The sequence below is a fragment of the Cetorhinus maximus genome, chromosome 4 (genome assembly GCF_964194155.1).
Source record: "Cetorhinus maximus chromosome 4, sCetMax3.hap1.1, whole genome shotgun sequence".
In the NCBI taxonomy this organism is placed as follows: Eukaryota; Metazoa; Chordata; class Chondrichthyes; order Lamniformes; family Cetorhinidae; genus Cetorhinus; species Cetorhinus maximus.
The window spans coordinates 12,972,202-12,997,653 of NC_135882.1; the positions used below are offsets into that span (position 1 = coordinate 12,972,202).

The window sequence follows — 25,452 nt, forward strand, 5'->3', positions numbered from 1 at the left end:
AGTCAGGAGGCAGTTAATGTGGGACATCCTCAATATTGACTCCAGACCCCATGAAGTCTCAATGCATCTTGCCAAACATGGGCTCAGAAATCTCCTGATTACCACTTATTGCCCTTCCTTAGTTAATGAATCAATGTTCCTGCATGTTGAGCATGACTTGGAAGGAGCACTGAGGGTAAGAACACAGATGTACTATGAGCAGGGACTTCAGTGTTGTGGCATCACTGCTGTTCGAGCTGGCCTAGGGCATATCTGCCAGACATGGCCTGCAGCAACACAAAGGAAAAACCTGCTTGCTCTTGTCCTTACCAATTTACTTGTCAATGAGTGACCACCACAGTCCTTGTGAAGTAGTCCCGTCTTCACAGTAAGACTCTCCATCATATTTGTGCGGTATAGCACTGTGTTAAATGAGAGAGCCAGATCAGACCGAGCAGCCTAAAACTGAACATCCACGAGGTGCTGATGACTACCAGCAGCATAATTATACTGAACCATAATCTGTAAACTCAAGGTCCAGCATATTCCTCACTCTACCATTACCATCAAGCCAGGGAATCAACCCTGGTTCAATAAGGAGTGTAGAAGTGCATACCAGGAGCAGTGCTAGGCATAAAATGAGGTGCCAGTGTGGTGAAGCTACAACACAGGGCTACATGCACGCCAAACAAAGAAGGCAGCATGCTCTAGAAAGAGCAAAGCAATCCCACAACCAACAGATCAAATCAAAATTCTGCAGACTTGCCGCATCCAGTCATGAATAATGGCAGACATTTAAACAAGTAACTGGAGGAGGAAGCTCTCTGAACTTCTTCAATGATGGAGGAGTCTGGCACATGCAAAAGACAAGGCTGAAGCATTTGCAACCATCTTCAGCCAGAAGTGCCAAGTGAACTGCGTGTCTGATAAATAAGTGCAACTTGTTTAGTTTGGATTATGTCCTGACTCTTGTGTATGCGCGACTGCAAACGAGGAAACCAAAGACTTGATAGAGGAAATCTAACAGTCTGACCCAGATCACGTAAAAGGTGAAAGGAAGGTTATCAGGGTAGGCAGGAGGTTACAATCAGATCAGCCATGATCTTATTGAATGTGGAGCAGGCTTGAAGGGCCAAGTGGTCTACTCCTGCTCCTAGTTCATATGTATGTTCGTAACCGTTCATCCCAACCTCCTCCTGAGGTCCTCACCATCACTGGTGCCAGTCTTCAGCCAGTTTGACTCATCACGATTTCAAAAATGGTTGCATTTCTAGCCAAGCTATTCAGATACAGCTATAAATTCAGCATCTACCCAAGTACATTCTTCACAAAAATCAGGACAAATCTCATCTGATCAATTACTGCCCCATTGATTTACTCTGGGTTTAGCGATGGTAATGTCACTGAATGCCAAGGGAGACTGGTTAGATTCTCTCTTGTTGTAGACGGTTATTGCCTGGCACTTAAGTGGCAAGTAACTTTCACGCCACACATCAGCCCAAGCCTGAATGTTGCCCAGGTACCACATCCCCACATGCAGCAAGACCGGGACCACATTCAGACTTGGGCTGGTAAGTGGCAAGTAACATTCCATGGCAACACCATCATCAACATTCTAGGGATCACCATTGACCAGAAACATAACTGGACCAACCATATAAATACTGTGGCTACAAAAGCAGGTCAGAGGCTAGGAATTCTCCGTCAAGTAACTCACTTCCTAAGTTCCCAAAGCCTGTCCACCATCGACAAGTTACAAGGTACAAATAAGGAGTGTGATGGAACGCTCCCCACTTGCCCGAATGAGTGCAGTGCCAACACCACTCAAGAAACTCAACACCATCCAGGAAAAAGCAGCCTAATTGATCGGCACCCCATCCACCTCCTTAAACATGGACCTCAGCGACCCAAGGCAGTGGCTCAACACCAGCTTCACAAGGCCAATTAGGACAATAAATACTGACCTTGCCAACAATGCCCAGTTCCCATGGACAAATTATAAAACAATTCCCTAAAACCAGCACTTTTCCCCCAGAGGTTTCGTCAATGAATTTTAAAAGGATTTAACCAATGTATGAAATTGCTTTTGTCTGCTTCAAAGCTCCACTATTACATGATCTGGGTCAGACTGTTAGATTTCCTCTATCGGGCCTTTGGTTTTCCTCGGTTGCAGTCAAACATACACAAGAGTCAGGACATAATCCAAACTAAACAAGTCACACTTATTTACCAGACACGCAGTTCAAAGAACGGATTCCTTTTATTTAAAAAAACAGGTTAAATCGTTAACCAATCTTTCCTTCTGAAAGAAATCATTTAACGGGTGTGCTAAGGATTGCTGGGAGGATGTAGAGATTTGCGAGCAGAGTTACTGAACAAACTATGTAATGGAGCCAAATTAACAATTATTACAAAAATCACTGACACACCCACCCCACAGCTGTTATTATGGCTCTTTATATTGTCCGTTTCAGTCTTTTCTAAGTGGGAGCCTCTCGCATGAGATCACTATTTACACAAGGAAATATTCAAGCAATTATAAAAAATGTTGGTTATTCACACATTATTTTTTTTTTAAAAAAGGGTGACACTAATGGGCAAGGCTATTTTTACCCTCGAATTTTCACCCTCCACTCCTGAAGGTATCGAGTCATGCTGGGGTTACGTCCTACCCGTTCCAGCAGTCCTCCGGTACCATACCCAAGTGAAAGTCCAGATAGTGAGTGGCAGCAGACTACTGTGGGCATCGCAGCGGAGCCTAATCCCTGAGAGTGGTGGGGTTGGTAGGGGGTGGTGGTGCGGGGGTTGTTGGTGGAGGGTGGCGAAGATTAGGGGCCAACAGCAGCATCTTAAAATCACACTCCAACTGAAAATATTGCAGCATGAACAAGAATTGAACCTGGGACTCCCCGACTCGTATGATGTGGCAGTTGTTTTATTCACAGAGGATTAGTTTTTTATGGAGGGGATTCTGGGGTATTTCAAATGGACAAAACACTGAGCTGGATTCCTAGAAGGCAGCTGGGAGAGACAGAACTTGCAACACATTCACATTCACAGCAAGAATTATTCATGAATGTGAAAGACTGCATTACTTCATTACAGACACATTCTCATGCCAAGCACAGAGACAATTCACAACCGCAACAAATAACTATATTTTATAATATTTCACCGACGCTCATGTAAAGCAAAATCAATTGTTTGGGCATACAGCCATGCTTCACTGGATAGCTTTCCTAATATTAACGCAGTTTAAGTATAATACATGCTTAGTTATAGCCCCTTTATGGCAAGATATTAGAATTCTTCAGCTAAATTTTAGCGTTTGGATCAATGATAGCGTTTGCCCTCTTTATAAAGGCCAAACACAATTACATTGTAGATAAAAGCATTATTAATTTGCAGTGTTAGAGCACATGGTATGCAAAGTCTCCTCAGCACAGAAACCAGTTAAGCAGCCAATGAAAAATAGCTAAAGAATGTGTCTAAGGAAATACGATACTGGGTACACAATGGGAAGCATGAAAAGCAACACAAAATGACATTAGAGATAAACAACTAAACACCACAGTCACTTATGGGCTGGTAAGATAAGGCCCAAGGCAAGAATAATGCAATTAAAAAAATAACAGAGTGAAGTGGTGCAATACCTCTAGAAGCAAAATATTTAACCCAACCCAATCATTTAAAGCCGTGGTTTTCGTTTATGGCAGTGGTTTTCAAACCTTCTCGTCTGCCGGCAACTTAGGTGGGGCAAACGACCTAGTGGACCACCTACTGGTGCTACCACACCCGCTTTCGCTTGCCACCACAAAAAAACTCATCAAAATTAATGGGAACTTATGAAAACTAGAAATATTTTGAAGCTTTTCCACTGCTAACTGCAATAAATGTGCATTATTTTCTTAAAATTAAATATGTGTAAATTAAGTTATGCAAAAAAAGTATAGACATTTTCATATTATAAATGTCAATAGTACAACTACAATATATATGTACAATAATAGTAATAATAATGTACATAATAGTACAACACATAATATATATATATATATATATATAAGTGGTGGGGATGAGGGTTCTGGCCTTGGCGTTGCGCATCAGTAACTTGCTTTTTGGGTCAGCTCACAGGCCACCAGTGGTTCACTGACCACACTTTGAGAACCATTTCTTTAGGCAGAGGAAAAATGGCCAGACCTGGTCCTGTATGACAATCGCAAATCAAACTGATAGCTTTCCTAATTTCCCACCCTTGCCCTCACTTTTAATATTTGGTCATTTCATAAATACGATTATTACTCTTTGCCAACAGATCTGCCACAAGAGAGACAATTCTTCCATTACTTTTCCTTATGCTGACTGCAAATGGCAGTCTGAACAAGTAGGCCCATGTATCTTTCAAACTGAAGATTAATTATGACGTATGCTAGTCCTCCCTCAAGACTAACAGTCGACCCTTTTATCAATGCACTATACCAAAAATACTTAGATGCTCAACATTTACTGGCTTCTCCAAATGGGCCGAAAATCTTTGTTTGTTCATTGTCACCATAGCCTTAGTGGGGCCATTGGCATCACCTTACTTCTATTCTGGTTTTCTTCAAATCTCCCTCAGTCCCTGTCTCAATGTTTCCACCCATCTGATTTTTCTTCTTCCTCTTCTGTTTTTATCCTCAACTTCTCCTTCAATTGTTGGCCAGGACAAGGTTGTCAGGTCTTCGTTTCCAGTGTCCATACTTGGTGATCTTTCTCTCTCTAACATTATATGTTTCATGTTAGCTTACAATATGTTTATAGAGAAAGAAATAGTTGCACAGCACTTAGCATCATGATGCTAGTAAGGGGGTGCACAGATGGATACCACATCAACTTTTGATCTGGGATGCGGCGTGATCAAGAAACGGAGGGAAAATAGTGGACTATTTTGGTAATACTCAACCGGTCCCCACACTCCCTAATCCACCCACGACCCACTCAATGTACGCTATCTTCTTTCTCTCTGCTTTTCTCTCTTCCTTTTGAGTTTCCTGTCCACCAAGATTAACAAGGGTGGGAACTATGGGCTGTTGAGTGAAGGAGCAGAAATGTCTGGCTCCTATTGAGCTCCAAACTTGCATGTATGCTCTGTATTGCTATGTGCCAGTCTGTAATCATTTTGCCGCTTGCCAATCTCCAGTGGGCCCAGGGGAAGAAAATATCACAGTGTAACTTCAGGAGAACAGTAAGTTTGAGCACTGTAATAAGCAACGGTTTATCCAATGATAGCAATTCTGGTTTCTGTTGGCATGAGGTCCACCCTGGTTACTCTGCGCCAGAGATTCAGTAAAACAAGGGAGCGTGCATGTGCAAGATTCACATTTGTGCAGTTGTTCAAACATTGTAATCAGTACTTCAAGGCCACTGTTCATGTATGTGCAGGCCAGCAATATGCATCGTTGGACCCTGGAGGCCAGACCACCCACAGTCAGACCCAGTGCTACTGACACGTGTGCTGCTCGTCTCTGGAGTTAGCAGCACTTTTGTTCTAAGGAAATTTCACACTACTCAATATCAAGAGTATCAAATCACTTAGCATACGGGGCTAATCTGATAAAGCTCTTGCTGTTACAGGGTTATTCTCCAGCATAAAGAGACGTCAATTTCAAAAAGCACCATCCCTAATACAATGAAGACTGTCCCATTTCCCACACCAGCTGCACTTAAATCATGGAGCTGATTCAGTGTCAATTATACAATATTGTGGACTTGGAGCATTTTAGCTCATTACAGAAAGAATATGTGATTGCTCCAGTCTGTTGGATGTTAACACTAGTCCTGGGTTGAAACATATTGAAATTCACATGCCTCCGAGCTTCCTAGAATCTTGGAAAATTAAAGTGTGGCAATTGCTGGGTCAGACTTGAGAGTGTACTTAGTTACGAACAGTGCCAAAATTCTTAGTCACTGTGTATTGATGGGTTTCTATTGTCCTCCCACGGGGTAAGGAGTACTTTAAAGGTCATAACAGTCTGACTATATCAACAACAAACTACAATATTCTACATAACTTCCATCTGTGGCTCATCTCGGAGCATTCTCACCTTCGATTAACAAGGTTCTGGTTCAAGTCCCTTTCCCAGGGCTTGAGCACAAAAATCAAGGCTGACATTCCAGTGCAGTTCTGCGGGAGCACTGCACTGTCAGAGATGCCATCTTTCGGATGAGACCTTAAACCAAGGCTCCAGCTGCCTGCTCGGATGGACCCAAAAGATCCACAGCATTATTTTGAAGATGTTATCCCCAGTGCCAACTCTGCTATTAACACCTGCTTTATTCTTTAACACTATCATTAGCACTCCCTTTGTCTTGTGTTCCATGACATCTTTGTCACTTAATCTCTCCAGTCCTCCAACCTATCCCTGACCTTCTATTTTGCTCCACCTGTCCCTCTCCCCCCTTTTCAACAACATAAAACCCACCACATTTCAGTTCCAAAGGAAAGTCATATTGGACATGAAACATTAACTCTGTGTCTCTCTCTCTCCACAAATGCTGCCAGGCCTACTGAGGTTTTTCCAGCATTTTCTGTGTTTATCCCAGTGTCCTGGCCACTATATATCCCTCAATCAACACAGCAAGGGGAGATTATCTGGTCATCAACACACTGCTGTTTGTGGGAGTTTTCCAAGTGCAATGTTTCCTACATCACAATAGTGGCTGCAGTTCAAAAGTGCTTCATTGGCGTTAAAGCACTGAGACTCCAAAGGTCACATAAAGCATTATAAAAAATGCAAAGTCTTTATTTTTGGGCATCAAAAGTAATGCACACACTAGCCCATCAGCTTTCCCTGTAAATTGCTCATTCCCATCGCCCTGGATAGCATGTGATAATTAAGACTGTATCTCGTGATCAGGCCCTTACAAGCAAACATATTTCACTGCTGTGAAAGGGCCAGTACTTTACAAAGCACTTTACTACAGCTTTTATTTTAAATTGTTTCCTCCTCTTCCTCTCCCTTTTCACACCCACCCTCCCCCACGCACACACAATGCACCAATCAAGCATTTCTGCCACACAGATGGAATTCCAGGAGGACAAAACAAAACCCAAGGCAGAAGCAATTATCAAGTGTTTAGTGCTGATAAAGCCAATAGAAGCGTTGCCTCTGGAAAAAGCAACCAGCATTTCTTGAATTCAGGAATGTCCTGCAGGCTAGATTCAGCACCACATTAATATTTGACCTGTAAATGCTTGATAATGACACCTGGCGCAAAATGTATAATTCTCCTCCACGATACGTCAGGTTCTACACTTGTTTTCTCGGTCTGGAATCCACTGTCAATTGCACATTTTTCTGCAACGTTTCAAATCACGGACAAGGCTACAAAATCCAAATCTCTGACCTGTGCCCCCTCCCCACTGGAAACGTTGATGTGCAAGCTTGGCCGCACTTCCGGTGATAGGATATCGACTCAAAACATTAACTTTGTTTCTCTCTCCACAGATACTGCCAGTCCTGCTGAGTATTCCCAGCATTTTCCGTTTTGGTTTCAGACATCTGGAGTATTTTGCTTTTGCCTCAGAAGATGAATTGCGTGAAGTGCTTTGGGACGTCCGGAGGACACAATAAGCACAATATAAATGCAACCTATCCCTGATCTTCTATTCTGCTCCAACTGCCCCTCCCCGCTTTATTCAACAGCATAAGACCCATCACCCCTCTCTAGTTCTGAAAAACAGTCATACTGGATTTGAAACATTAACTGTTTCTCTCTACACAGATGCTGCCAGACCTACTGCGTTTTTCCAGCATTTTGTTTTTAAAACAATATAAATGCACTTCTTTACTTAATTTCACCACCATTTTAAAAACTTTTCTTAAATATTTCACAAAGTGAAATTTACCCCCTGTGCAAAACATAATCTACAGATCTATAGGACAAACACTTCCTCCTTACAATTTTGTAGATGAATGCCATTTATATTCAATGCAAATTTAATAATGTTATCATCACAACTGCCCAAGGCTATCTGGTTAGAGGTCACTGCTGCAACTCATGGATAAATTTGCATTTTCTGTACAGCTTAACTGGATACCACCTGCCTCTAAAAGCACAGGGTTGGGTTGTGCATCTCTGATTCAACTATGAATATTTTTAAAACCCAGAACAGCAATCCATTGCGATCAAACACGTGACCAACCCGTCCTGTATCTCATCAGCCTTAAAACAATATTCCATGCAATGGCTTTGTAAAATATCTTTTCACCTTTCTGTCCACAACTAATCTTAAAGGTTTGCCAGTGAATTTTTAGAATAGGAAAGAAAATCACGTGGGTGGTATTATAATCAAAACTGCTGACTTCATTGCAATGTCAACTTCTGATAAGGTAGCCTAAAGTTTCTTGACTTATACCAAGTTCACATAACACATTGTATGACTGTGGACATCTCTTTTTTAAGAACAACTTACCCGCTTTAGTGATGACAAAATTCACAAAAGCATCATGGATTTTAAGGAAAGTCTGAAAAGGAGTGAGAGAGATAGAGAGGTTTAGATAGAGAATTCCAAGTGGGATCTAGCAGGCTGAAACTCAACAACAATGACAGAATGAAGGAAGGAGGCAATGGATAAGAGGGAAAAGGGTCAAAGGACCACAGAGTTCAGGGTAGGGTCTGTAGGATTGATGGAAGTTACAGAGATAGGGAATGTCAAGGCCATGAAACGATTTTTAACATGTGTAATCATTTTAATTTTGAAGTGTTGGGGGACTGGAAGTCACATGTGGAGATACAAGGAGGTAGCCTTTGTACTGGATGATGTGGAGTCAAATGCTCAGCTTGGTGTGGTTGAATTTTAGTTTATCATCATGACAGTGCTGGCGAGAAGGATATAGGTGATGGCAGGCATCCACACTTTGTGCTGGGGACCAAAGACAATGGTTTTAGTCTTTCCAATATTTAATTGGATGACATTATGGTTCATCCAAGACTGAATGTCAGACAGATGGTCCAATCTCCACCATGTCCTCCCTAACTCCAAACTCATCGTTCTGATCATTCAGTCAGGCAGCATCAATGCAGCATTTGAGAAGAGGGATCATGCCACCCTCTGTGGTCGTCCTCGGCATAGTTGCACTCCTTGTTGCAACACAATCAATTTGCTTCCTCATCTAAATGTGGCCTTTCAGTGGCAATGCCATAGGGGGTCAGCTTCCATGGAAATGTTGACAACAGCCACTTCTACCTCTCCAATGCTTTCTTCGAATGTCTCAGTGCTGTCAGACCACCTAAAGGAAATCATGGATGAGCTACAATTTCCATCAATTGAACCTTGCTTTCCAATGCCATCAAAAGCCCTTCATCCTTTCCATCAACTCAATCAATTACCCAGGCCCCTTGCTCAGACTGGACAGATGGTATGCACCCATCCTGTTCCAGCCAGGACTGAGTTTGAAACGTCATATTCTATCCATCACCAAGAGCTTTTGTACCTACCTCCACCTGACCTTATTTCCCCTGCCACTGAAACCCTAACTAATGCCTTTGTCATCTCTACACTTGACATCTCCTACACTGTCCTGGTCAGTCTGCCAATCTCTGTCCTTCAAAAAACTCCAAAAAAATTTTACCACCCACATTCAGCAGTTGATCCCACTAATCTACGATTCTCTTAATGTTACTGATCTACATTGTCCCCCAGTGACTAATCCCTTTACAGCCTCAGCGCCTTCCGGCATTACAACAGCATCTACACTTCCAAATGCTTCACTGGCTCTGAAGCGCTTTAGGACATGAAAGGTGCTACATAAATGCAAGTCTTTTTCTCCAGACCTTATTTCCCTCAGACATTCTCTGAACCACCTCTGCATCTCTTCCTCCCTCCATTCCATCTTCAGTGACAAAGCAGCCAGCTAACTTGATTCTCCTCTTTAGAGCTCTCTTAGTCACAAGGTTCCCGGTTCAAGTCCCACTCTAGGGCTTGAGCACAAAAATCTAGGCTGGCACTCCAGCACAGTACTGAGGAGTGTTGCACTACTGGAGGTGCCATCTTTTGGATGAGACATTAAACTGAGGCTCCATCCATCTGACTGGGTTGATATAAAAGATAGACAGTATTTCGAGGAAGGGCAGAGAAGTTGCCCTCAGTGTCGTGGTCAATACTTATCCCATAGTCGACATCACAAAAGAACAGGTTGCCGGGTCATTATCACATGGCAGTTTGCGGGATCTTGCTGTGTGCAGATCAGCCACCACATTTCCTACACTACACTTCAAAAGTACTTCATTGGCTTTAAACCACTGAGGTATTCGGTGATGGTTGTAAAGAACATGATACAAACACAAGTTTTTTTTTAAGTTTCCAAATTGCCCCCCTGCCCCACTCCCTCCCACCCACACACTTAACCACTTCTCAAGGCAAAACAAACTCATGCATGCAACATGGTGACTGTACTCGTTCAGGGAATGTCCATATTGAACAAACTGCATTGCTGGTCTATACAAACGGCCATGAAATTAGTTTCCCCTTGACGACTAGAACATTGAGTGTCGAGCTGCATTTACTTCGGTGTTCCCAGTGACCAAAATCATCAGTATTAAATTAATTGCCTAAAACTGACAGTGCAAGATACTAACGCCATTGGTTAAAACAATGAATTGCCTGTTCTCTCAAATGCTGAATTATAAAGAACGAGAGAGGGAATGTACATAATACTCCCAGGCAAACTGCTTGGTTATGCTTCACACTCTTGCTTTAGGAGCCTCCTAACTCCCTGGAGTGTATTATTGCTTGTAACTGTCCCAGACATCTTATTCACTGTGTTTATTCTCCCAGGTGCTAACATTTCTTGTTGATTTATTGAAAAAGCTGCCCAGTGTGCATCCCACTGGCACATCACATGGGCACAACACCTGCATCAAAATAATAGGGTGCACAGTCACATCAACCAGCCAGCTGAAACAGAAAGCAACAAGGATACGTCTCTGCACAAGGACGATGGTTCTACATCTCACGACTTCCCAGGTCCAAGGTTACACTTACGACAGCTCCAGCACCATCCAAGGTGCACACATTTCCTGTCTGTTGTTTGGAGGCACAAGGGGAATTGTTGGGAACCTGACCCATTGTTAGCCACTGGGTCGAGTGGAACGGATTCACATTGTATCAGCCCTCGACCTGAACCAATGCCCTTTAAGAGAAGCGGTGTGGATACAAATTTCAGAGATAACAGGGAATTACCAGCTTAACGCTGGATTTCTGCAGCCTCTTGTCATACCACAGCCTGGGTTCCCGGGCAACTGAGAGCAGCAAGAACCAGCTGTTAAACGTTGTGGCCATAATGAATGGGGAGAACCACATGGCATCGAACATACATCTGTCTTTCAGACGAGACTTCATGAGATGCCCCATCTGCCCTCTCAAGTGGACACAAGAGATCCCGTGGCGCTACTTTGCAGAACAGGGGCGTTCTCCCCAGTGACCTTGGCCACTATTCACCCCTCGACCAACATCACAGAAACAGATCACCCGGCCGTTGTCACATTGCTGGCCACGGGAGCTTGTGGTGTGCAAACTGACCTCCCTCACAAAACAGTGACTACAGCTCAAGAAAAAGTACTTTATCGAGCTGTGGAACACCGAGGCGCCCTGTGGTCACGAAAGGAGCTATAAAAATGCAAGCCTTGCCTTCTGAGCCACAAACGAGTGGGCCCCAGTGCGACGATGAATCATTATTGCTGCAGAAATTCGAGGGTTTTAAGTTGTGCAACTGTGATCAAATATCAGCGTATTCATTATCTACGTATTCATTAATTGCACTAATTTGACGTAACCCCACTCAGATGTGGGACGATGTGAAGCAAGTGCCAAACAGCGGTTGATGTGCTTCACAAAAAGCCATGAACTCTACCCTCACCCATTATAATCAGCAGACCAGTATTTACCAAGTGGAAGTGAGCACTATTAAGACGATCATGTTAGTTGCTGTCACTGATATGAACCAGTTAACTGTTTCTCTCCCCCACCCCTCCCAAAGCACGCCAACTTTATTGAGCAAGAGCTGTTATGACTGCAGGTAAATACTATCCACTCCACAGGGACCTGTTTTAACGTGCAGATTATACCAGCCACCATCATTAACCAATGCTTTTTTTTAAAAAAAAATCTTCTTCCGCCTCGGGACCCAGTAACTGGAACGACTGGGGACCCACATGTCAACCCAAGATTTAAGGCGAATAAACAAAGAATTTGGTGTCAATATTTTGTTTAGAAAGCTCTGACTAATATACTCCCAGCTAAGTTCCCAGAGCAGTGCCAAGAAAAAAAAACTACAGTCAGACGGAACCGAGGTTCACATTAGAGCAGAGGGAGATGTTATATATTTTTTTTTTCCTTGGGTCGCTCACTAGGTTAATGGCATGTTTGCAGCTAATTACCCTCCAAGGTACATTCCAGCTATCAAAATCTCGCAGGTGCGAGGTGTGCAGCATCTCGGGGACTTTACACTCTTGCATTCTGCTCCGTTGCTTCAGTTTTCCCCCCGCCACCCCACAAATCCAATTTATGAATGAAGTCCGAATCTCGAGTAAGGACTGTTCGCCTTGTTTTGTCTAACGTTGACATGGGCGACAGGTGCCATTGCAGTCCGTCAGTCAAATATCTTCTAAACATTATACAAATTTTTTTTAAAAAAGGACCATCTTGCGTGTGTCACACTTGCAGTTCAATACTTTGCTTTCGCGCGGCACAGAATAGGCACTTTAGGGGGGGGGACTGAGGCTACTGAGGCCTCACAAGTGCGCGATTAAATTAAAAATCCAGCAAGGTTGGAGGTTTCGAAGAATGCATGCTTAAATATAGACTATACATGTTTTTTTTTTAAATAGCATCCAAGTACTTGCAATTGCATTCACTACACACACTTCATTCAAAGACCCAACAACAGGCCGGGTTACAGAACCCTCAACACCAAAGGTAGTCCTGAAAACACATGTCTTAACCACTACACACGGATAGCACACAATGAAGCGTGAGTGTGTTCCAAGTGTTCTGTGGTAATGCGGGCCACGTCTGTTCTATGGATTTCGGGCAGGAACAATCCATCCACACAGGTTTAGTGTCTGGCACCGAGAAGTACTTTCTGATAAGATCGCCCCAACAGACAGAGAGGGAGAGAGAGAGAGAGATAAGCGAAGCCTTCTTCTGCCTCCAGCCCCATTCTAGGAGGAAAAATGAATGATCCTCTCCCTCATCATCTGCTTTACGAACCAAAAGTGATGGTGGAGGGGGAGCATTTCAAAAAGCTTGCACAGAGAAGATAAGAGGAGAAAGTTTCGCCTTACCCAGGTTCACAAAACTCATGACCATGTCGGCCTGGTTGAGGAAGGTGCTGTCCTGTAAGCTGGCCAGCGGCGGGCTCTGCGTGGTGAACACGGCTCTGTAGCGGGGCGAGAAGCCCTCGCCCTCCTCCTCCTCCTCTCCCCCCCCGGTGGACATGGCATTGTACAGGTCGAGCATGAAGAGCGGCGCAGAGTTCTGCTTGCCGTGCGAGTGCGGTCGGGGCCGGTGGGGTAGCCCCAGGATGGAGAGGATCTCCCGCTGCATGTCCCTCTTCTCGTGCTGCTTCAGGCGCCGGTGCACGAAGCTCGAGTGCATGTCGCCGGTGTCCAGCAGCAGGCTGCCCGCCGCCACCGACAGCCACTCCAGCAGCAGGCAGCCACTCCACAGCAACCCGACTCCCTGCTCCATTGAAAGTGTTCCCATTGTCCAGCGCATTGTGAACCGACAGAATTCAAAACTTTGGGTGTGGGGGTGGGGGGGGGGGAAACAAAAACGCTTTTCTATTTAATATAAATATGATTTTTTTATATATATATATAAATAAATAGACGCGAGCACTCTAGCTGCAGCCTTCCAGTGAGTCCCTGTGTATGGCGCGCTCTCTCTTACACACGGTCCCTGCTGCTCACATCTTGTGAATGAACGATTCGAACCTCGCAGCAGGTAACACTCCAAACCCTTTGTTACGTCACCTGATTGACAGCCCAGATGGTCGACACAGCGTTCCATCTGCGCCCAGCGGAGGCGGGGATTTTTGCTGCGCTCCCCTCTCCTCCCCATTCATCAGTCTGGCTGCTGTTAGTGTCTCTCTCTTTCTCTGTGTGTGTGTGTGTGGGGGGGGTGGTTTTACTCGCAGTTCCAAGGGAAATAAATGTTTGTGAAGTTACAGTACTTAAACGTTGCACGTATCTTTTTCCGAGCAATTTGTTCAGGAGCTACACAGAATTCTGCTTGAAGTGCTGAGTTGTCTTCTAAAGTTCATGAACTTCTCTAATTTTAATTCTCTAAGTTTTGGATGTGTTTAAGGAGCGTTAGATTCGGAATTTATATTGTCTTTGGGAGTCACTACATCCGTTTTAAATCAAACATTCATAAGCAGGGCGCAGCTTTCCGAGTTGGCTATTAACTGAATGTTATTTTAGCGGTTATCTACTGCATTCCTTGCTCCATGATAATGGGACAGAGTATTTTCACCGGAAATGTTCAGTCTAGCACTGTTTATTTCTGCGCGGGGATGAAATGAGGGATTTTTTTTTTCCCGAATATACCAGCTGGCCAGTGAAAATGCTTTTGCAGAAACAGGTAAGGATTACAATGCAGCTTTGAAGCTGTTGAGGCGATCTTCAATGCTCCTGGACCTGCTCCTATGCTGTAAATGTTTTATTCAACCCATTACGCATCATCGGCGCTTTATACGATGCACATATTGCTCTCCTGTCGCTTATCATTTCAACGTACCACCTTTAATGCCCACATATCCGAAGCCCAATGCAAACTGGAGGAACAGCCCCTCAACTTCCAATTAGGCACTTTACAGCCTTCCAGACTTAACGTTGAGTTTAACAACTTCAGACCATTAACTCCCTCCTCCATCTTGACCCTTTTTAATCCAATTTTTAAATTTGTATTTATTTTCATATTTTTTAATTTTTCATAATTTCATTTTTTAAGCCTTTTACCCCATCCCCTTCCCCTTCCCCCACAGGGCCATCTGTCACTTGTTTCTATGTTGTGCGCTGACCCTTGTTCTGCTATTAACACATTCTGCTATCTTACCTTTATGCCACTATCAGCACCTTCTTTAATCTTTAGCACTATCATTAACACTCCCTTTATCTTGTGCCCATGACATCTTTGTCAATCTCTCCTGAGCTCCCACCTATCCCTGACCTTCTATTTTGCTCCACCCCCTCTTAAACAGTATAAAATCCATCACATTTCTACTTCTCTTCAGCTCTGAAGAAGTCATACAGACTCGAAATGTTAACTCTGTTTCTCTCTGTGGCGCAACGGATAGCGTGTTGGATTTCTAGCTGCTGTTGTATAAGAGATTCAAAGGTTGTAGGTTCGAGTCCCACCAGAGTCTGTTTCTCTCCCCACAGATGCTGCCAGACCTGCTGAGTTCTTCCAGCATTTTCTGTTTTTATTTCAGATTTCCAGCATCCGCAGTATTTTGCTTATATCATTTAGTAAACGGTTATGTGTCTTTGCATTATTAAATAATTCATAAAATAAATGAGCGTTGGTTAATTTAAATATAAAACCAAATAAACGTGTAACATGCACGGGGGGTACCAGCTACCTTAAGTATGTTAGATAGTTGACTAAAAAAGACTGACGCTGGGATTGAACCAGTACAGAATTTCATATAGTTCGCTTTCAACAAGGAGTTATTCAAACTCCAACGTGCTATCAACTCAAAATAAAAACGGAAGGTGTACCTGAAGAGGAGTCATGTTGGGCTTGAAACATTAACTCTGTTTCCCTCTCCACGAATGCTGCCAGACCTGCTGAGTTTTTCCAGCACTTTCTGCTTTTATCTCAGATTTCCAGAATCCATAGTGTTTTGCTTTGACTTTAGTGATTTCATTTCTAAACATTTCTAAAACATAAAACTAGGTTCTTCTACATTCCATCACTTGCTTCACAGCTTTTGTGACAGCTGGGGTTTCACATGGAAATTCCTCTTCTTGGGACGCCACCTGGAGATTCAGTCAGGAAAAGCAGAGTTGTGTGCCTCTTAAAAATCATTTAGACTTAGCAACCCAGCTGAAAGGGGAACACGCGATTTAAATATGGTTATCAAGATATCGCCATGAGTCTGAATAGCTCGCAGGTTATCAGCTAATACCAACATTGGCAATTTTGTTTTTTTTTTGCACAGACTTTAGCATATTTAAACACCAATAAATGCGCCAATTTAAACCAAACTCATCAGGCAGAATTTTCTGCCTGTCGGGCGGGCGGATCCGACCCAATCTCCGGCGGGCGGGGAGCCGATCCCCGCCGGAGAAGCGGGCCCCGCCGCCATTTTACGTGGGAGGGCCAATTAAGGCCCGCCCAGCGTGATGTCCTGCGGGAAACGCTATGTGCTTCCTGTGCAGGCGGGAGGGGGGAATCTCCAAAAGCAAGAATGCGCCCTTTCGCGCATGCACATGAAAGAGCGCACACCTCCCTGAGACAAAGTGCAGCCTCAGGGAGATCGCTTCCACGTTGAAAAATATTAAAAATAGAAAAAAAAAAATTCCCTAACATGTACCCCTCATGAGATGGGACATGTTCATAATTTACATAATAACTTTATTAAAAATTTTTAAACCCTACATGAAACCTCATCCCGCCGCTGGATGAGGTTTCATGTTTTTTCTATTCCCCGCCGGGGTTCCTGGCTGACCCGCCAACCTTAAGGTTGGACGGGCAGTTCCTTTAATTGTATAAATGATCCTGTCAATGGCCTCAATTGGCCATTGACAGTTCGGCGGGCCTGCAGCTGATTTTGCTGCGCCCCCACCTTCCTGAAAATTTAAATGGGGCGCGGTGACATCGGGGGTTCCACCTGACTTCATCCCGCATCATTTTGCGCGTTGGCGTGCGGGCCCCGGCCCTTGCTCGCCAACAGCAAAATTCTGCCCATCAAGTTTTATACCTGCACCAAAATGAAAAGCCTCAGCCCTGGTTCAGTTAGCAGCACTCCGGTGTGAGTGAGAAGGTCAGCCTTCAAGTCCCACTGCACCACTTGAGCACAAAAATCTAGGCTGACACCCCAGTGCAGGGCAGAGGAGATGCTGCACAGTCGGAGGTGCCCTCTTTCAGATGAGGTGTAAAATGGGCCCTGCCTGCACTAACAGATGGACGCCAAAAATAATCCCATGGCTCCATCTTGTATGTCCGGATGTCTTGACCAATATTTATGCCCCAAACAGCATCACAAAAACACTGCTGTTTGTGGGATCTCACTGTGTGCAAATTTCCTATATCACAACAGTGACTACACTTTAAAAGTACTTCATTGGTTGTAAAGGGCTTTGGGACCTCCTGTGCTTCAAAGAGGCGCTATATAAATGCAAGTGTTTTCTTTCATATTTAGTAACTGTGCATACACGGAGATCAGTAAACCAGCGAAGATCTATCAGGGAAGAGAAATGTTTCTGACAGGACATCTCACCAGAAAGCATTAACCTGTCTTTTCCCTATTCAGGCACTGATGGTTATGCTGCACATTTCCAGCATTCACTTGGGACACAAGTGGAGGTGTTCTGACCAGGATAGTCAAGGTGTGGAGGGTTGGGGGTAGATGTTTACCTTTGCTGTCCAGATGGTCATTTGACAGAGTGGGTTGTCCACCTGCTATAGAAATCGCCTGGCTTCTCATTCTATTGGAATCACTGCAGTGATAACCAAAAACCACCCTATGGTCTTTAGCGGGTTGCTTTCTCAATTATAAATTATAGGCAGAAGCATTAACAGGATATTTTACTGCAAGGACCATCAGAGCAGAGAATAATGTCCTCACCTCATACAGCATAGAAGAAAGCCATTTGGCCCATTGTGCCTTTGGCAACTCCTGCAAAGAATTAGCTGATGAGTCCCTCTCTCCTGCTCATTCCCCATAGCTTTGAAGTTTTTTTCCAATTCCCTTTTGAAAGTTATTATTGACTCTGTTTCCACCAGCTTTTCAGGCAGTGCATTCCAGATCACAACAACTCACTGCATTAAAACACCTCTCTGCATCTCCCTCCTGATTCCATTGCAATTCCCTTCAATCTGTGTACTCTGCTGTTTGATCAACTGCCAGTAGAAATAATTTTGCCTTACTTTATTTAAACCCATCATAATTTTGAATACCTCGATTAATTAATAATCTCCCTTTAGCCCCATCTATTCTAAGGAGAACAATCCCAACTTCTCTAGTCTTGTCACACAACTGAAGTCTGGTTTGATGAGCTGTACTACCATCCAGATTGGGATCTACAAACCTAAGAGTCGTTTGAAATTAAAAACAGAAAATACTGGAAAAACTCAGCAGGTCTGACAGCGTCTGCGGAGAGATAAACAGAGTTAGCGTTTTGAGTCCGTATGACTCTTCTTCAGAGCTAAGAACTGTTTGGTTCTTCTATGCCTCAACCAATTTCTTTCTGCCTTAGTAAGCACCTTGTTTATGGGATTGGGTTACGTTTGAGACCCAACATTAACATAAAGCACTAAAATTAAAGCAAAATACTGCAGATGCTGGGGATCTGAAATTGGAACAAAGAATCATATTGGACTCAAACTCTGTTTCTCTCACTGCAGATGCTGTCAGACCTGCTGCGATTTTCCAGCACTTTCTGCTTTTATTATTCACATAAAGCACTTCCAGGTTGAGTAATTCAGACAAGTTGGCAAATAACCATTCTACCCCTGCACCAACAATCAACCAAATTGAACCTTTTTTTTTATTCATTAGATGTGGGCATCACTAGCTAGACCAGCATTTATTGCCCATCTCTAATTGCCCTTGCTTAGAGGGCATTTAAGAGTCAACCACATTGCAGTGGGTCTGGAGTCACACGTAGGCCAGACCAGGAAAGGAGACCAGGAAAGGACAACTGATTTCCTTTCCTAAAGGACATTAGTGATCCAGATGGGTTGTTATAACAATCAACAATGGTTTCATGGTCATGGTTAGACTTATAATTCCAGATTTTGATTGAATTCAAATTCCACCATGGCAGGATTTGAACACGGGTCCCCGAAGCATTACTCTGGGTCACTAGTCCAGTGACAATACCATTATGCCACCACCTCCCCAATCAATATAACTTCTTCCACTTCTTCCAACCAACATTCTTGTGGTTTAAAATTTTATGCCAGTCCGGCATTTTATGCAGGTTTCTCCATTCTTAAAACACCTAATGTTGCACATTGCTGTCATCTCCCCCAGTAAGCTCTTTGAAGCTGCTGAAAAGCTTAGCAACAGCAATTGCTACTTCAACTATCCACTATACTTTTAGTTATAATATAATCACTGACAATTGAACCATGTAATTTGCTTATAATATATTTGTGCACAGTAATAAAAATAACTTAAAATTGCTAGCTAAACTATTTATGGACACAGACACATAATGCTTTAAATATATTAAAAACTTTCAGACACCCAATTTCACATTTACATTTCAACCTTTGCTGCAGTAATGCAAAATAAATTGGTTCTAGATGGTTGTCAAATCGCAATACTGTTCATTATTTCTTATAGCTTGAATCATTTTAACTTGCAAAAAGATTATAAGCATGCACTTTTAGAATGAATTTAATTGACAATCCCAACCTTGCAATTCATCAGATCCCTTTAATTTATTTACCATGTTACCATGTTACTACAATAAATTATCTACATCTATTTCTCGAACTTATAAAACTAACCTAGAGCCAGACGCTATAGCAATGATACTGTGGCATCTTTTGTGTTGTTTGAGTTCCAAAAATTATAAGCAGTATTTACTTATGCTTAATACTGTAACGCTCAACAACTTTAGTGGGATAAGATGGTAACTTGTACTTGACCCAAGTCCAAATAGAAGGATGACTTTCAAAGTCAAGCAAAAATCTGTTAATAACTATGCCAAATGTGACTCAAATCACTTAGAAAACTGCATTTCATTGGAATGGTTAGAACTGGTGTAAACAGTTTGGCATCATACAAGAATGATTCCCATCCCCTCTCAATCAAACAGTCCAAGTGATAATGACATGTTCCTTCACGGAACCTCTGTATTGATCTGTGTATATTCACAAAACTTTGGCAAACAGGAATTGAGTTTAAGTTTTTCTTGCACTAATGATCAAATTGTCTTTCTTCATTTGACTACAGCTACTGTTTGAAGTGTGCTTCTTCCTTAGAATGCAGGACATGAAAGTAGCAAACCAAAGCACAGGTTAACACAATACATCCCATAGCACTTTACAGCAAAGATGAGGTGGACATCAAGCATGAGGAAGTCAGTTGGGATGTGACTGAAAACAGGGAAAAAGGGGAACAAAGTTAAATGGTTCTGGAAAAAGAGAATTTCAAAGGGGAAAAATGTGATAGAATGTTTTGGAAGAAATGCAGTGAATGTAGTTCAGGAGTTTAGTAAACTTTTGATAAACAGCTGCATAAGCAAAGCAATTGTTTGAGAAAATTAGCATCCATTGGCCTAAAAAGAAAGTGGCAGTAAAGAAAGAAAGATGGCTTAAAGGGTTAGAGCAATTGCTGTTGACTGGCAGACAGTGGCTATGGGCTGCCGGGGCATGCTGAACCAAGTGAGTTATATACAAATTTGCAACTGCAGGTACATTTAGTTATCTGAAAACTATCAGATATGGATAAAAACATGAGTTGTTCTGGTTGACACACTTTCACATTAGTTTTAATGCACCAGTAAGTTTCTATTTCAGAAGACATTAAACTACCACTTTTGTTCCTGAGGTAGTGAAAGGTGCTATTTTAGTGCAAGTCTTTCTTCTGCTCTTGTACTATTTAACTGCTTGCCTGACATCAATTCCTGGGTGAGTTGTAGCATCCTACAGCTCAATGTCAATAAATCTGAATCTACTCTGTTCAGCTCTAGCTAGTACCATCGTGGCCCAGTGACAGCCAATGAAGTACCTTTGATGTGTCATTTAGTCACTGATATAGGATTGGCAAAACCCTGGAATTGGTGCAGATGACAGAGGCAGACTTGGGTGCTAACACCATGCAGTCTGAACTAGCACCTCCAGACGATGCTGCTGAAGACAATGCGGCTCTCACTGATAAATAGGAGGGGAACAAGAGTGGCATGGGAGGAACAGTAGTTTAAGAAAAGGCAGTGACTGCACTGGGACAGATAGAGTAGTGTTATAAAGGGGAACAGTGTTCGAAGAAGCAATGAAGGAAAATTAAGTAGTTGAAGTGGAGCAGCAATGTGACCACAAACACAGAGATTTTCCACAATATGATTAAAGTGGAATTTGTTAAGAAAGATTATTCATATTGCACACTTTCCTGATACTTGATTCCACCCCAATATACCTTAATACCATAAACTTGAGCAATTTTGGTCTTGCAGATAATCATTGATTTTATTTTCTAGTGCCATGTCATTTTGCATAGTTTGCCAGAATTGTTTAAAAATAGTTTTATGGGGAGTGAGCGTCGCTGGCAAGGCCAGCATTTGTTACACATCCCTAATTGCCCTTGAGAAGGTGGTGGTGAGCCCTCTTCTTGAACCGCTGCAGTCCATGTGGTGTAGGTACACCCACAGTGCTGTTAGGAAAGGGAGTTTGAGGATTTTGACCCAGCGACAGTGAAGGATACAGGCGATACAGTTCCAAATCAGGATAGCGTGTGGCTGGACGGGAACTTGGAGGTGGTGGGCTTCCCGTGTGTCTTCTTTATCATTTCTTCTTTATCATAGCCTATTGTGTTACAGATAATGTATGAACTTTGATGGTTGTGGCAGGTACATGGCATTTTATTTTTGCTGCAGTAGCTGTAGAAACAGGACCTAAACCCACAGACCCAGTTTGTCCCACTTCCACTGTCCTGCCTCAGAATACCTAGCACATCAACACAAGGTGCAAAGCATAATTAATACATGGATCATCACTTAATTACATTCAATTGCTGGCAGTAATTAAAAACAGTGACTTTCATCATATCTGGCAGCTGAACAAAGTGAATAATATACAAATTTGCAACTGCAAGTACATTTAGTTATATGAAAACTATCAGATATGGATAAAAACATGAGTTGTTGCTCATTAACACACTTTCACAGTAGTTTTAATGCACCGGTAAGTTTCTAATTCAGACAACATTAAACTACCACAATTTGTGTCAGAAATATGGAGGTACCAACTATCAATTCTGCTTTACAAGAATCTCATTTGCTTATTGAAATGTGACTAAATACTTGAAGCACAATCTTTACAATAGTATACATTTTATCATAAAAGTACCAACAGTGTTATTCATTTATACCGAAAGTATGAGAAAAAAATTATACAGTATATTTATTTCCCTTTTATATCTTTATTTTGCACTTCTCCATTTGCGTCTCCGCAGACCGTAATTCAGGAGCAGGAACCAAAATGACCCACCTTCCAAGTGTTTGCCTATGTTGAATTTCAGGTAGCCACTGTATAGTGCACAAGAACAATCTGGGGTGGGCTGCCTTGGAATTTTTCCTTGCTGGGCTAATGTGGCTTATTTCCATTTAACAGCTTCTGCCTGATGGCACTGAGTTGCATCAAAGCAGCACTGCAGCACAATTAATAAATATCAGCCTTTAAACAGAATTTTCCAAGCTTACTGATCTCCAGGGTTCTGCACTCTCTCTCTCTCTCTCTCTCTCTCCTGTTTCAAGTAGCTGAATGGAGAAACTGAAGCAAAAAAAATCTGAATTACTGGCACCTAGGACTAATGTCAGTCTGTTTAAAATAAGAACAACTTTGGGATCGGAATTCCTTGGCTGTGCTGGAAAACTCTTGCTGTGACTTCTGTGGAAGTCTGCCAGAATAGCCAGAAACTTCAATGGGATGCAGATTTTTTTAGCGAGCCGGCTGCTGGGCAAGTTCTTGTCGGGTAAGTCTCTGACGCAGGAGAGAGGGAGGCCTCCCTAAGACAGGGGTTTCTGGTTGAGGGCCTTCAGTCATGAATCAGCTTAGCAACGAGGTACACCAGGCCTCAGCAGGCATGTCTCGCCAACAGGGCTGGCGTGGGGCCCACCTTGGGATTAGGCAAGGACTAGAGTCTGAACCCCAAAATATCAGCCACTCAAAATTTTTAATCTTTAAGTGGTTCCTCAATAGAGGTCAGCATCTGGCCACTGTGCCTGATCTTTCTAACTTTAGTGGGATGAGTGGGCAGGATTACTAGCAGGCAAGATCCCAGCTAACTGCTTGGATCCCAACAAATTGAAGCCTTCCAGAAAAATATTTACAGAGCCAATACATCATTGGTCCAAAAATAATTGTTGGACAATATATTTAACTATATTATGCTCGGTATGTAACATGTTCAACAAAAATACATTCCATTGAACAACAAAAACTCAGCAAGAAAGCTCCATTTCTGGCTTACTCAGGAAGTTAAGGATAGTATTAGATTAAAAGAAGAGACTTATAATGTGGCAAGGAATAGACGTAAGCCTGAGGAATAGACATGTTTTAGAAACCAGCAAAGGACCCATCCAAAAAGTTGATAAAAGGGGAAATAATAGAATGTGAGAGTAAACTACAAGGAATTTAAAAACAGACTGTAACAGCTGTTACAAGTATGTGAAAAGGAGGAGAGCAGCTGAAGTAAATATTGGTCCCTTAGAGGCAGAGACAGGAGACATCATCATGGAGAATAAGGAAATGGCAGAGATGTTGAACAAATATTTTGTGTCTGTCTTCACTGTAGAAGACATGAATTACATGCCAGAAATAGAGGGGTAACCAAGAGGTCAAAAAGAGTGAGGAACTTAAGGTAATTAATGTCATCAGAGAAAAAGCATTGGAGAAACTTAGACTAAAATCTTGATAAATACCCAGGACCTGATGGCCTACATTCTAGAGTTCTAATAGAAGTAGCTGCAGAGATAGCGGATGCGCTTATGATTTTCCAAAATTCCCTAGGTTCTAGAATGGTCCCAGGAGATTGGAAGCTAGCACATGTAACTCCACTCTGCAAGAAAGGAGGGAGAGAGAAAACAGGGAACTACAGGTCAGTTAGCCAGACATCAGTTGTCAGGGAATCTCTTATCGAAGAAGTCTTAACATTGCGCTTAGTAAGAAATCATAGTGAGGTCAGAAAAAGTCAACATTGTTTTACATAAGGCAAATCATGTTTGACAAATTTATTGGAGTTTGTTCAGGAAGTAACTAATAGGGTAGATAAAGGGGAACCAGTAGATGTTGAATATATTTAGGGCTGAGAAGGACAGATTTTTAACTTCTCAGGGAATCAAGGGGTATGGGGGGGGTGGTGAGTGGGAAAGTGGAACTGAGGCGGAAGATCAGCCATGATCTTATTGAATGGTGGGACAGACTTGAGGGCCATATGGTCTTCTCCTGTTCCTATTTCTTATGTCCTTATGTACTGAGGGAAAAAGCTATGTGCCTCAGTGAGAGGCCCAGTTTCAAAATCAAACTGTTGGAATGAAGATTGCCTCTCTTTCTGCTGACTGGAGGCGTCCAGTGCAAAATACTTTTGGCCGCCTCAACCCAACTATTCTTGGGTACAAGCCAACAGCACAAAGCTGTCCATTATTTGGCATTGATTCGGCGCTTTCACTTGCGAGACTCTCAACGTGGTTTAAGGAAAGAAAAAAAGACCCAAGACTTACCAGGTTTCAAAGAGTCATCTTCCAGCATGCTTTGAATTAGCCAGGAAACAGAAACAGATTCCGGCATTTTCCCTGACACATAAGATATGCTTTCTTAAGACACGTTATTCATGCTGAGTAAAGGACGCTTTACTTTCTATCTGGTCTGTAGCTGCCTGGAGTATTTGATATGAACACTGGGTAATAGGAAAAGTGTTGGACAATTTTCAAGATGGTAAGCAATCATCCTTGGAGAGACAAGCATCAGCTTACATAAAATAAATATTTAAAGTACCATCTGCAAACATAATAGTGCTTTTAGAAACAAGTAAAAATAACAAATGACACTCAATCGAGGATTAATTTATCATACTTGACTTTAGACAGTTAATTCAATTAAGTCCTAAAGAAATTGCAAGTGCTGCAGATGCTAGAAACCTGAAATAAAAACAGAAAATGCTGGAATCATTCAGCAAGCCAAACAGCATCTGCAGAGAGGAACAGAATTCAAAGAGAGTCTAACATTGCTTCTTTCTCCACAGATGCTGCCTGATCTACTGAATGTATCGTAGGAAGATATGATTTATGAACATAGGAACAGGAGGAGGCCATATAGCCCTTCAAGCCTATTCCACCATTCAATTAGATTGTGGCTGATGTGTAACCCATATCCCTTTATGCCTTTGGTTAACAAAAATTTTAATCAATCTCCAATTTAAAATTAATAATTGATCTATCAACAATTGCTATTTGTGAAAGAGTGTTCCAAATTTCTACCCCGCTTTGTGTGAAGAAGTGTTCACTCCTGAAAGGCCTGACTCTAACTTTTAGACT

At 42.5% G+C, this 25,452-nt stretch overlaps 1 protein-coding gene and 1 long non-coding RNA gene across 2 annotated transcripts in view; one reads left to right on the forward strand and one right to left on the reverse strand.

Moving 5' to 3' along the window:
* Positions 1–13,926, reverse strand: part of bmp6 (bone morphogenetic protein 6) — a 127,391-nt gene extending 113,465 nt beyond the window's left edge. The window contains exon 1 of the mRNA XM_078539942.1: positions 13,306–13,926. Coding sequence (XP_078396068.1) covers positions 13,306–13,738 — 433 coding nt within the window. The 5' untranslated portion in view covers positions 13,739–13,926. The remainder of the gene's footprint in view (positions 1–13,305) is intronic.
* A 234-nt stretch (positions 13,927–14,160) lies between these two features.
* On the forward strand, positions 14,161–25,363 carry LOC144679506 (uncharacterized). The gene is made up of 2 exons (XR_013576354.1): positions 14,161–14,605; positions 25,161–25,363. It is a non-coding gene; the product is annotated as an uncharacterized LOC144679506 (long non-coding RNA).
* The last annotated feature ends 89 nt before the right edge of the window (positions 25,364–25,452 follow it).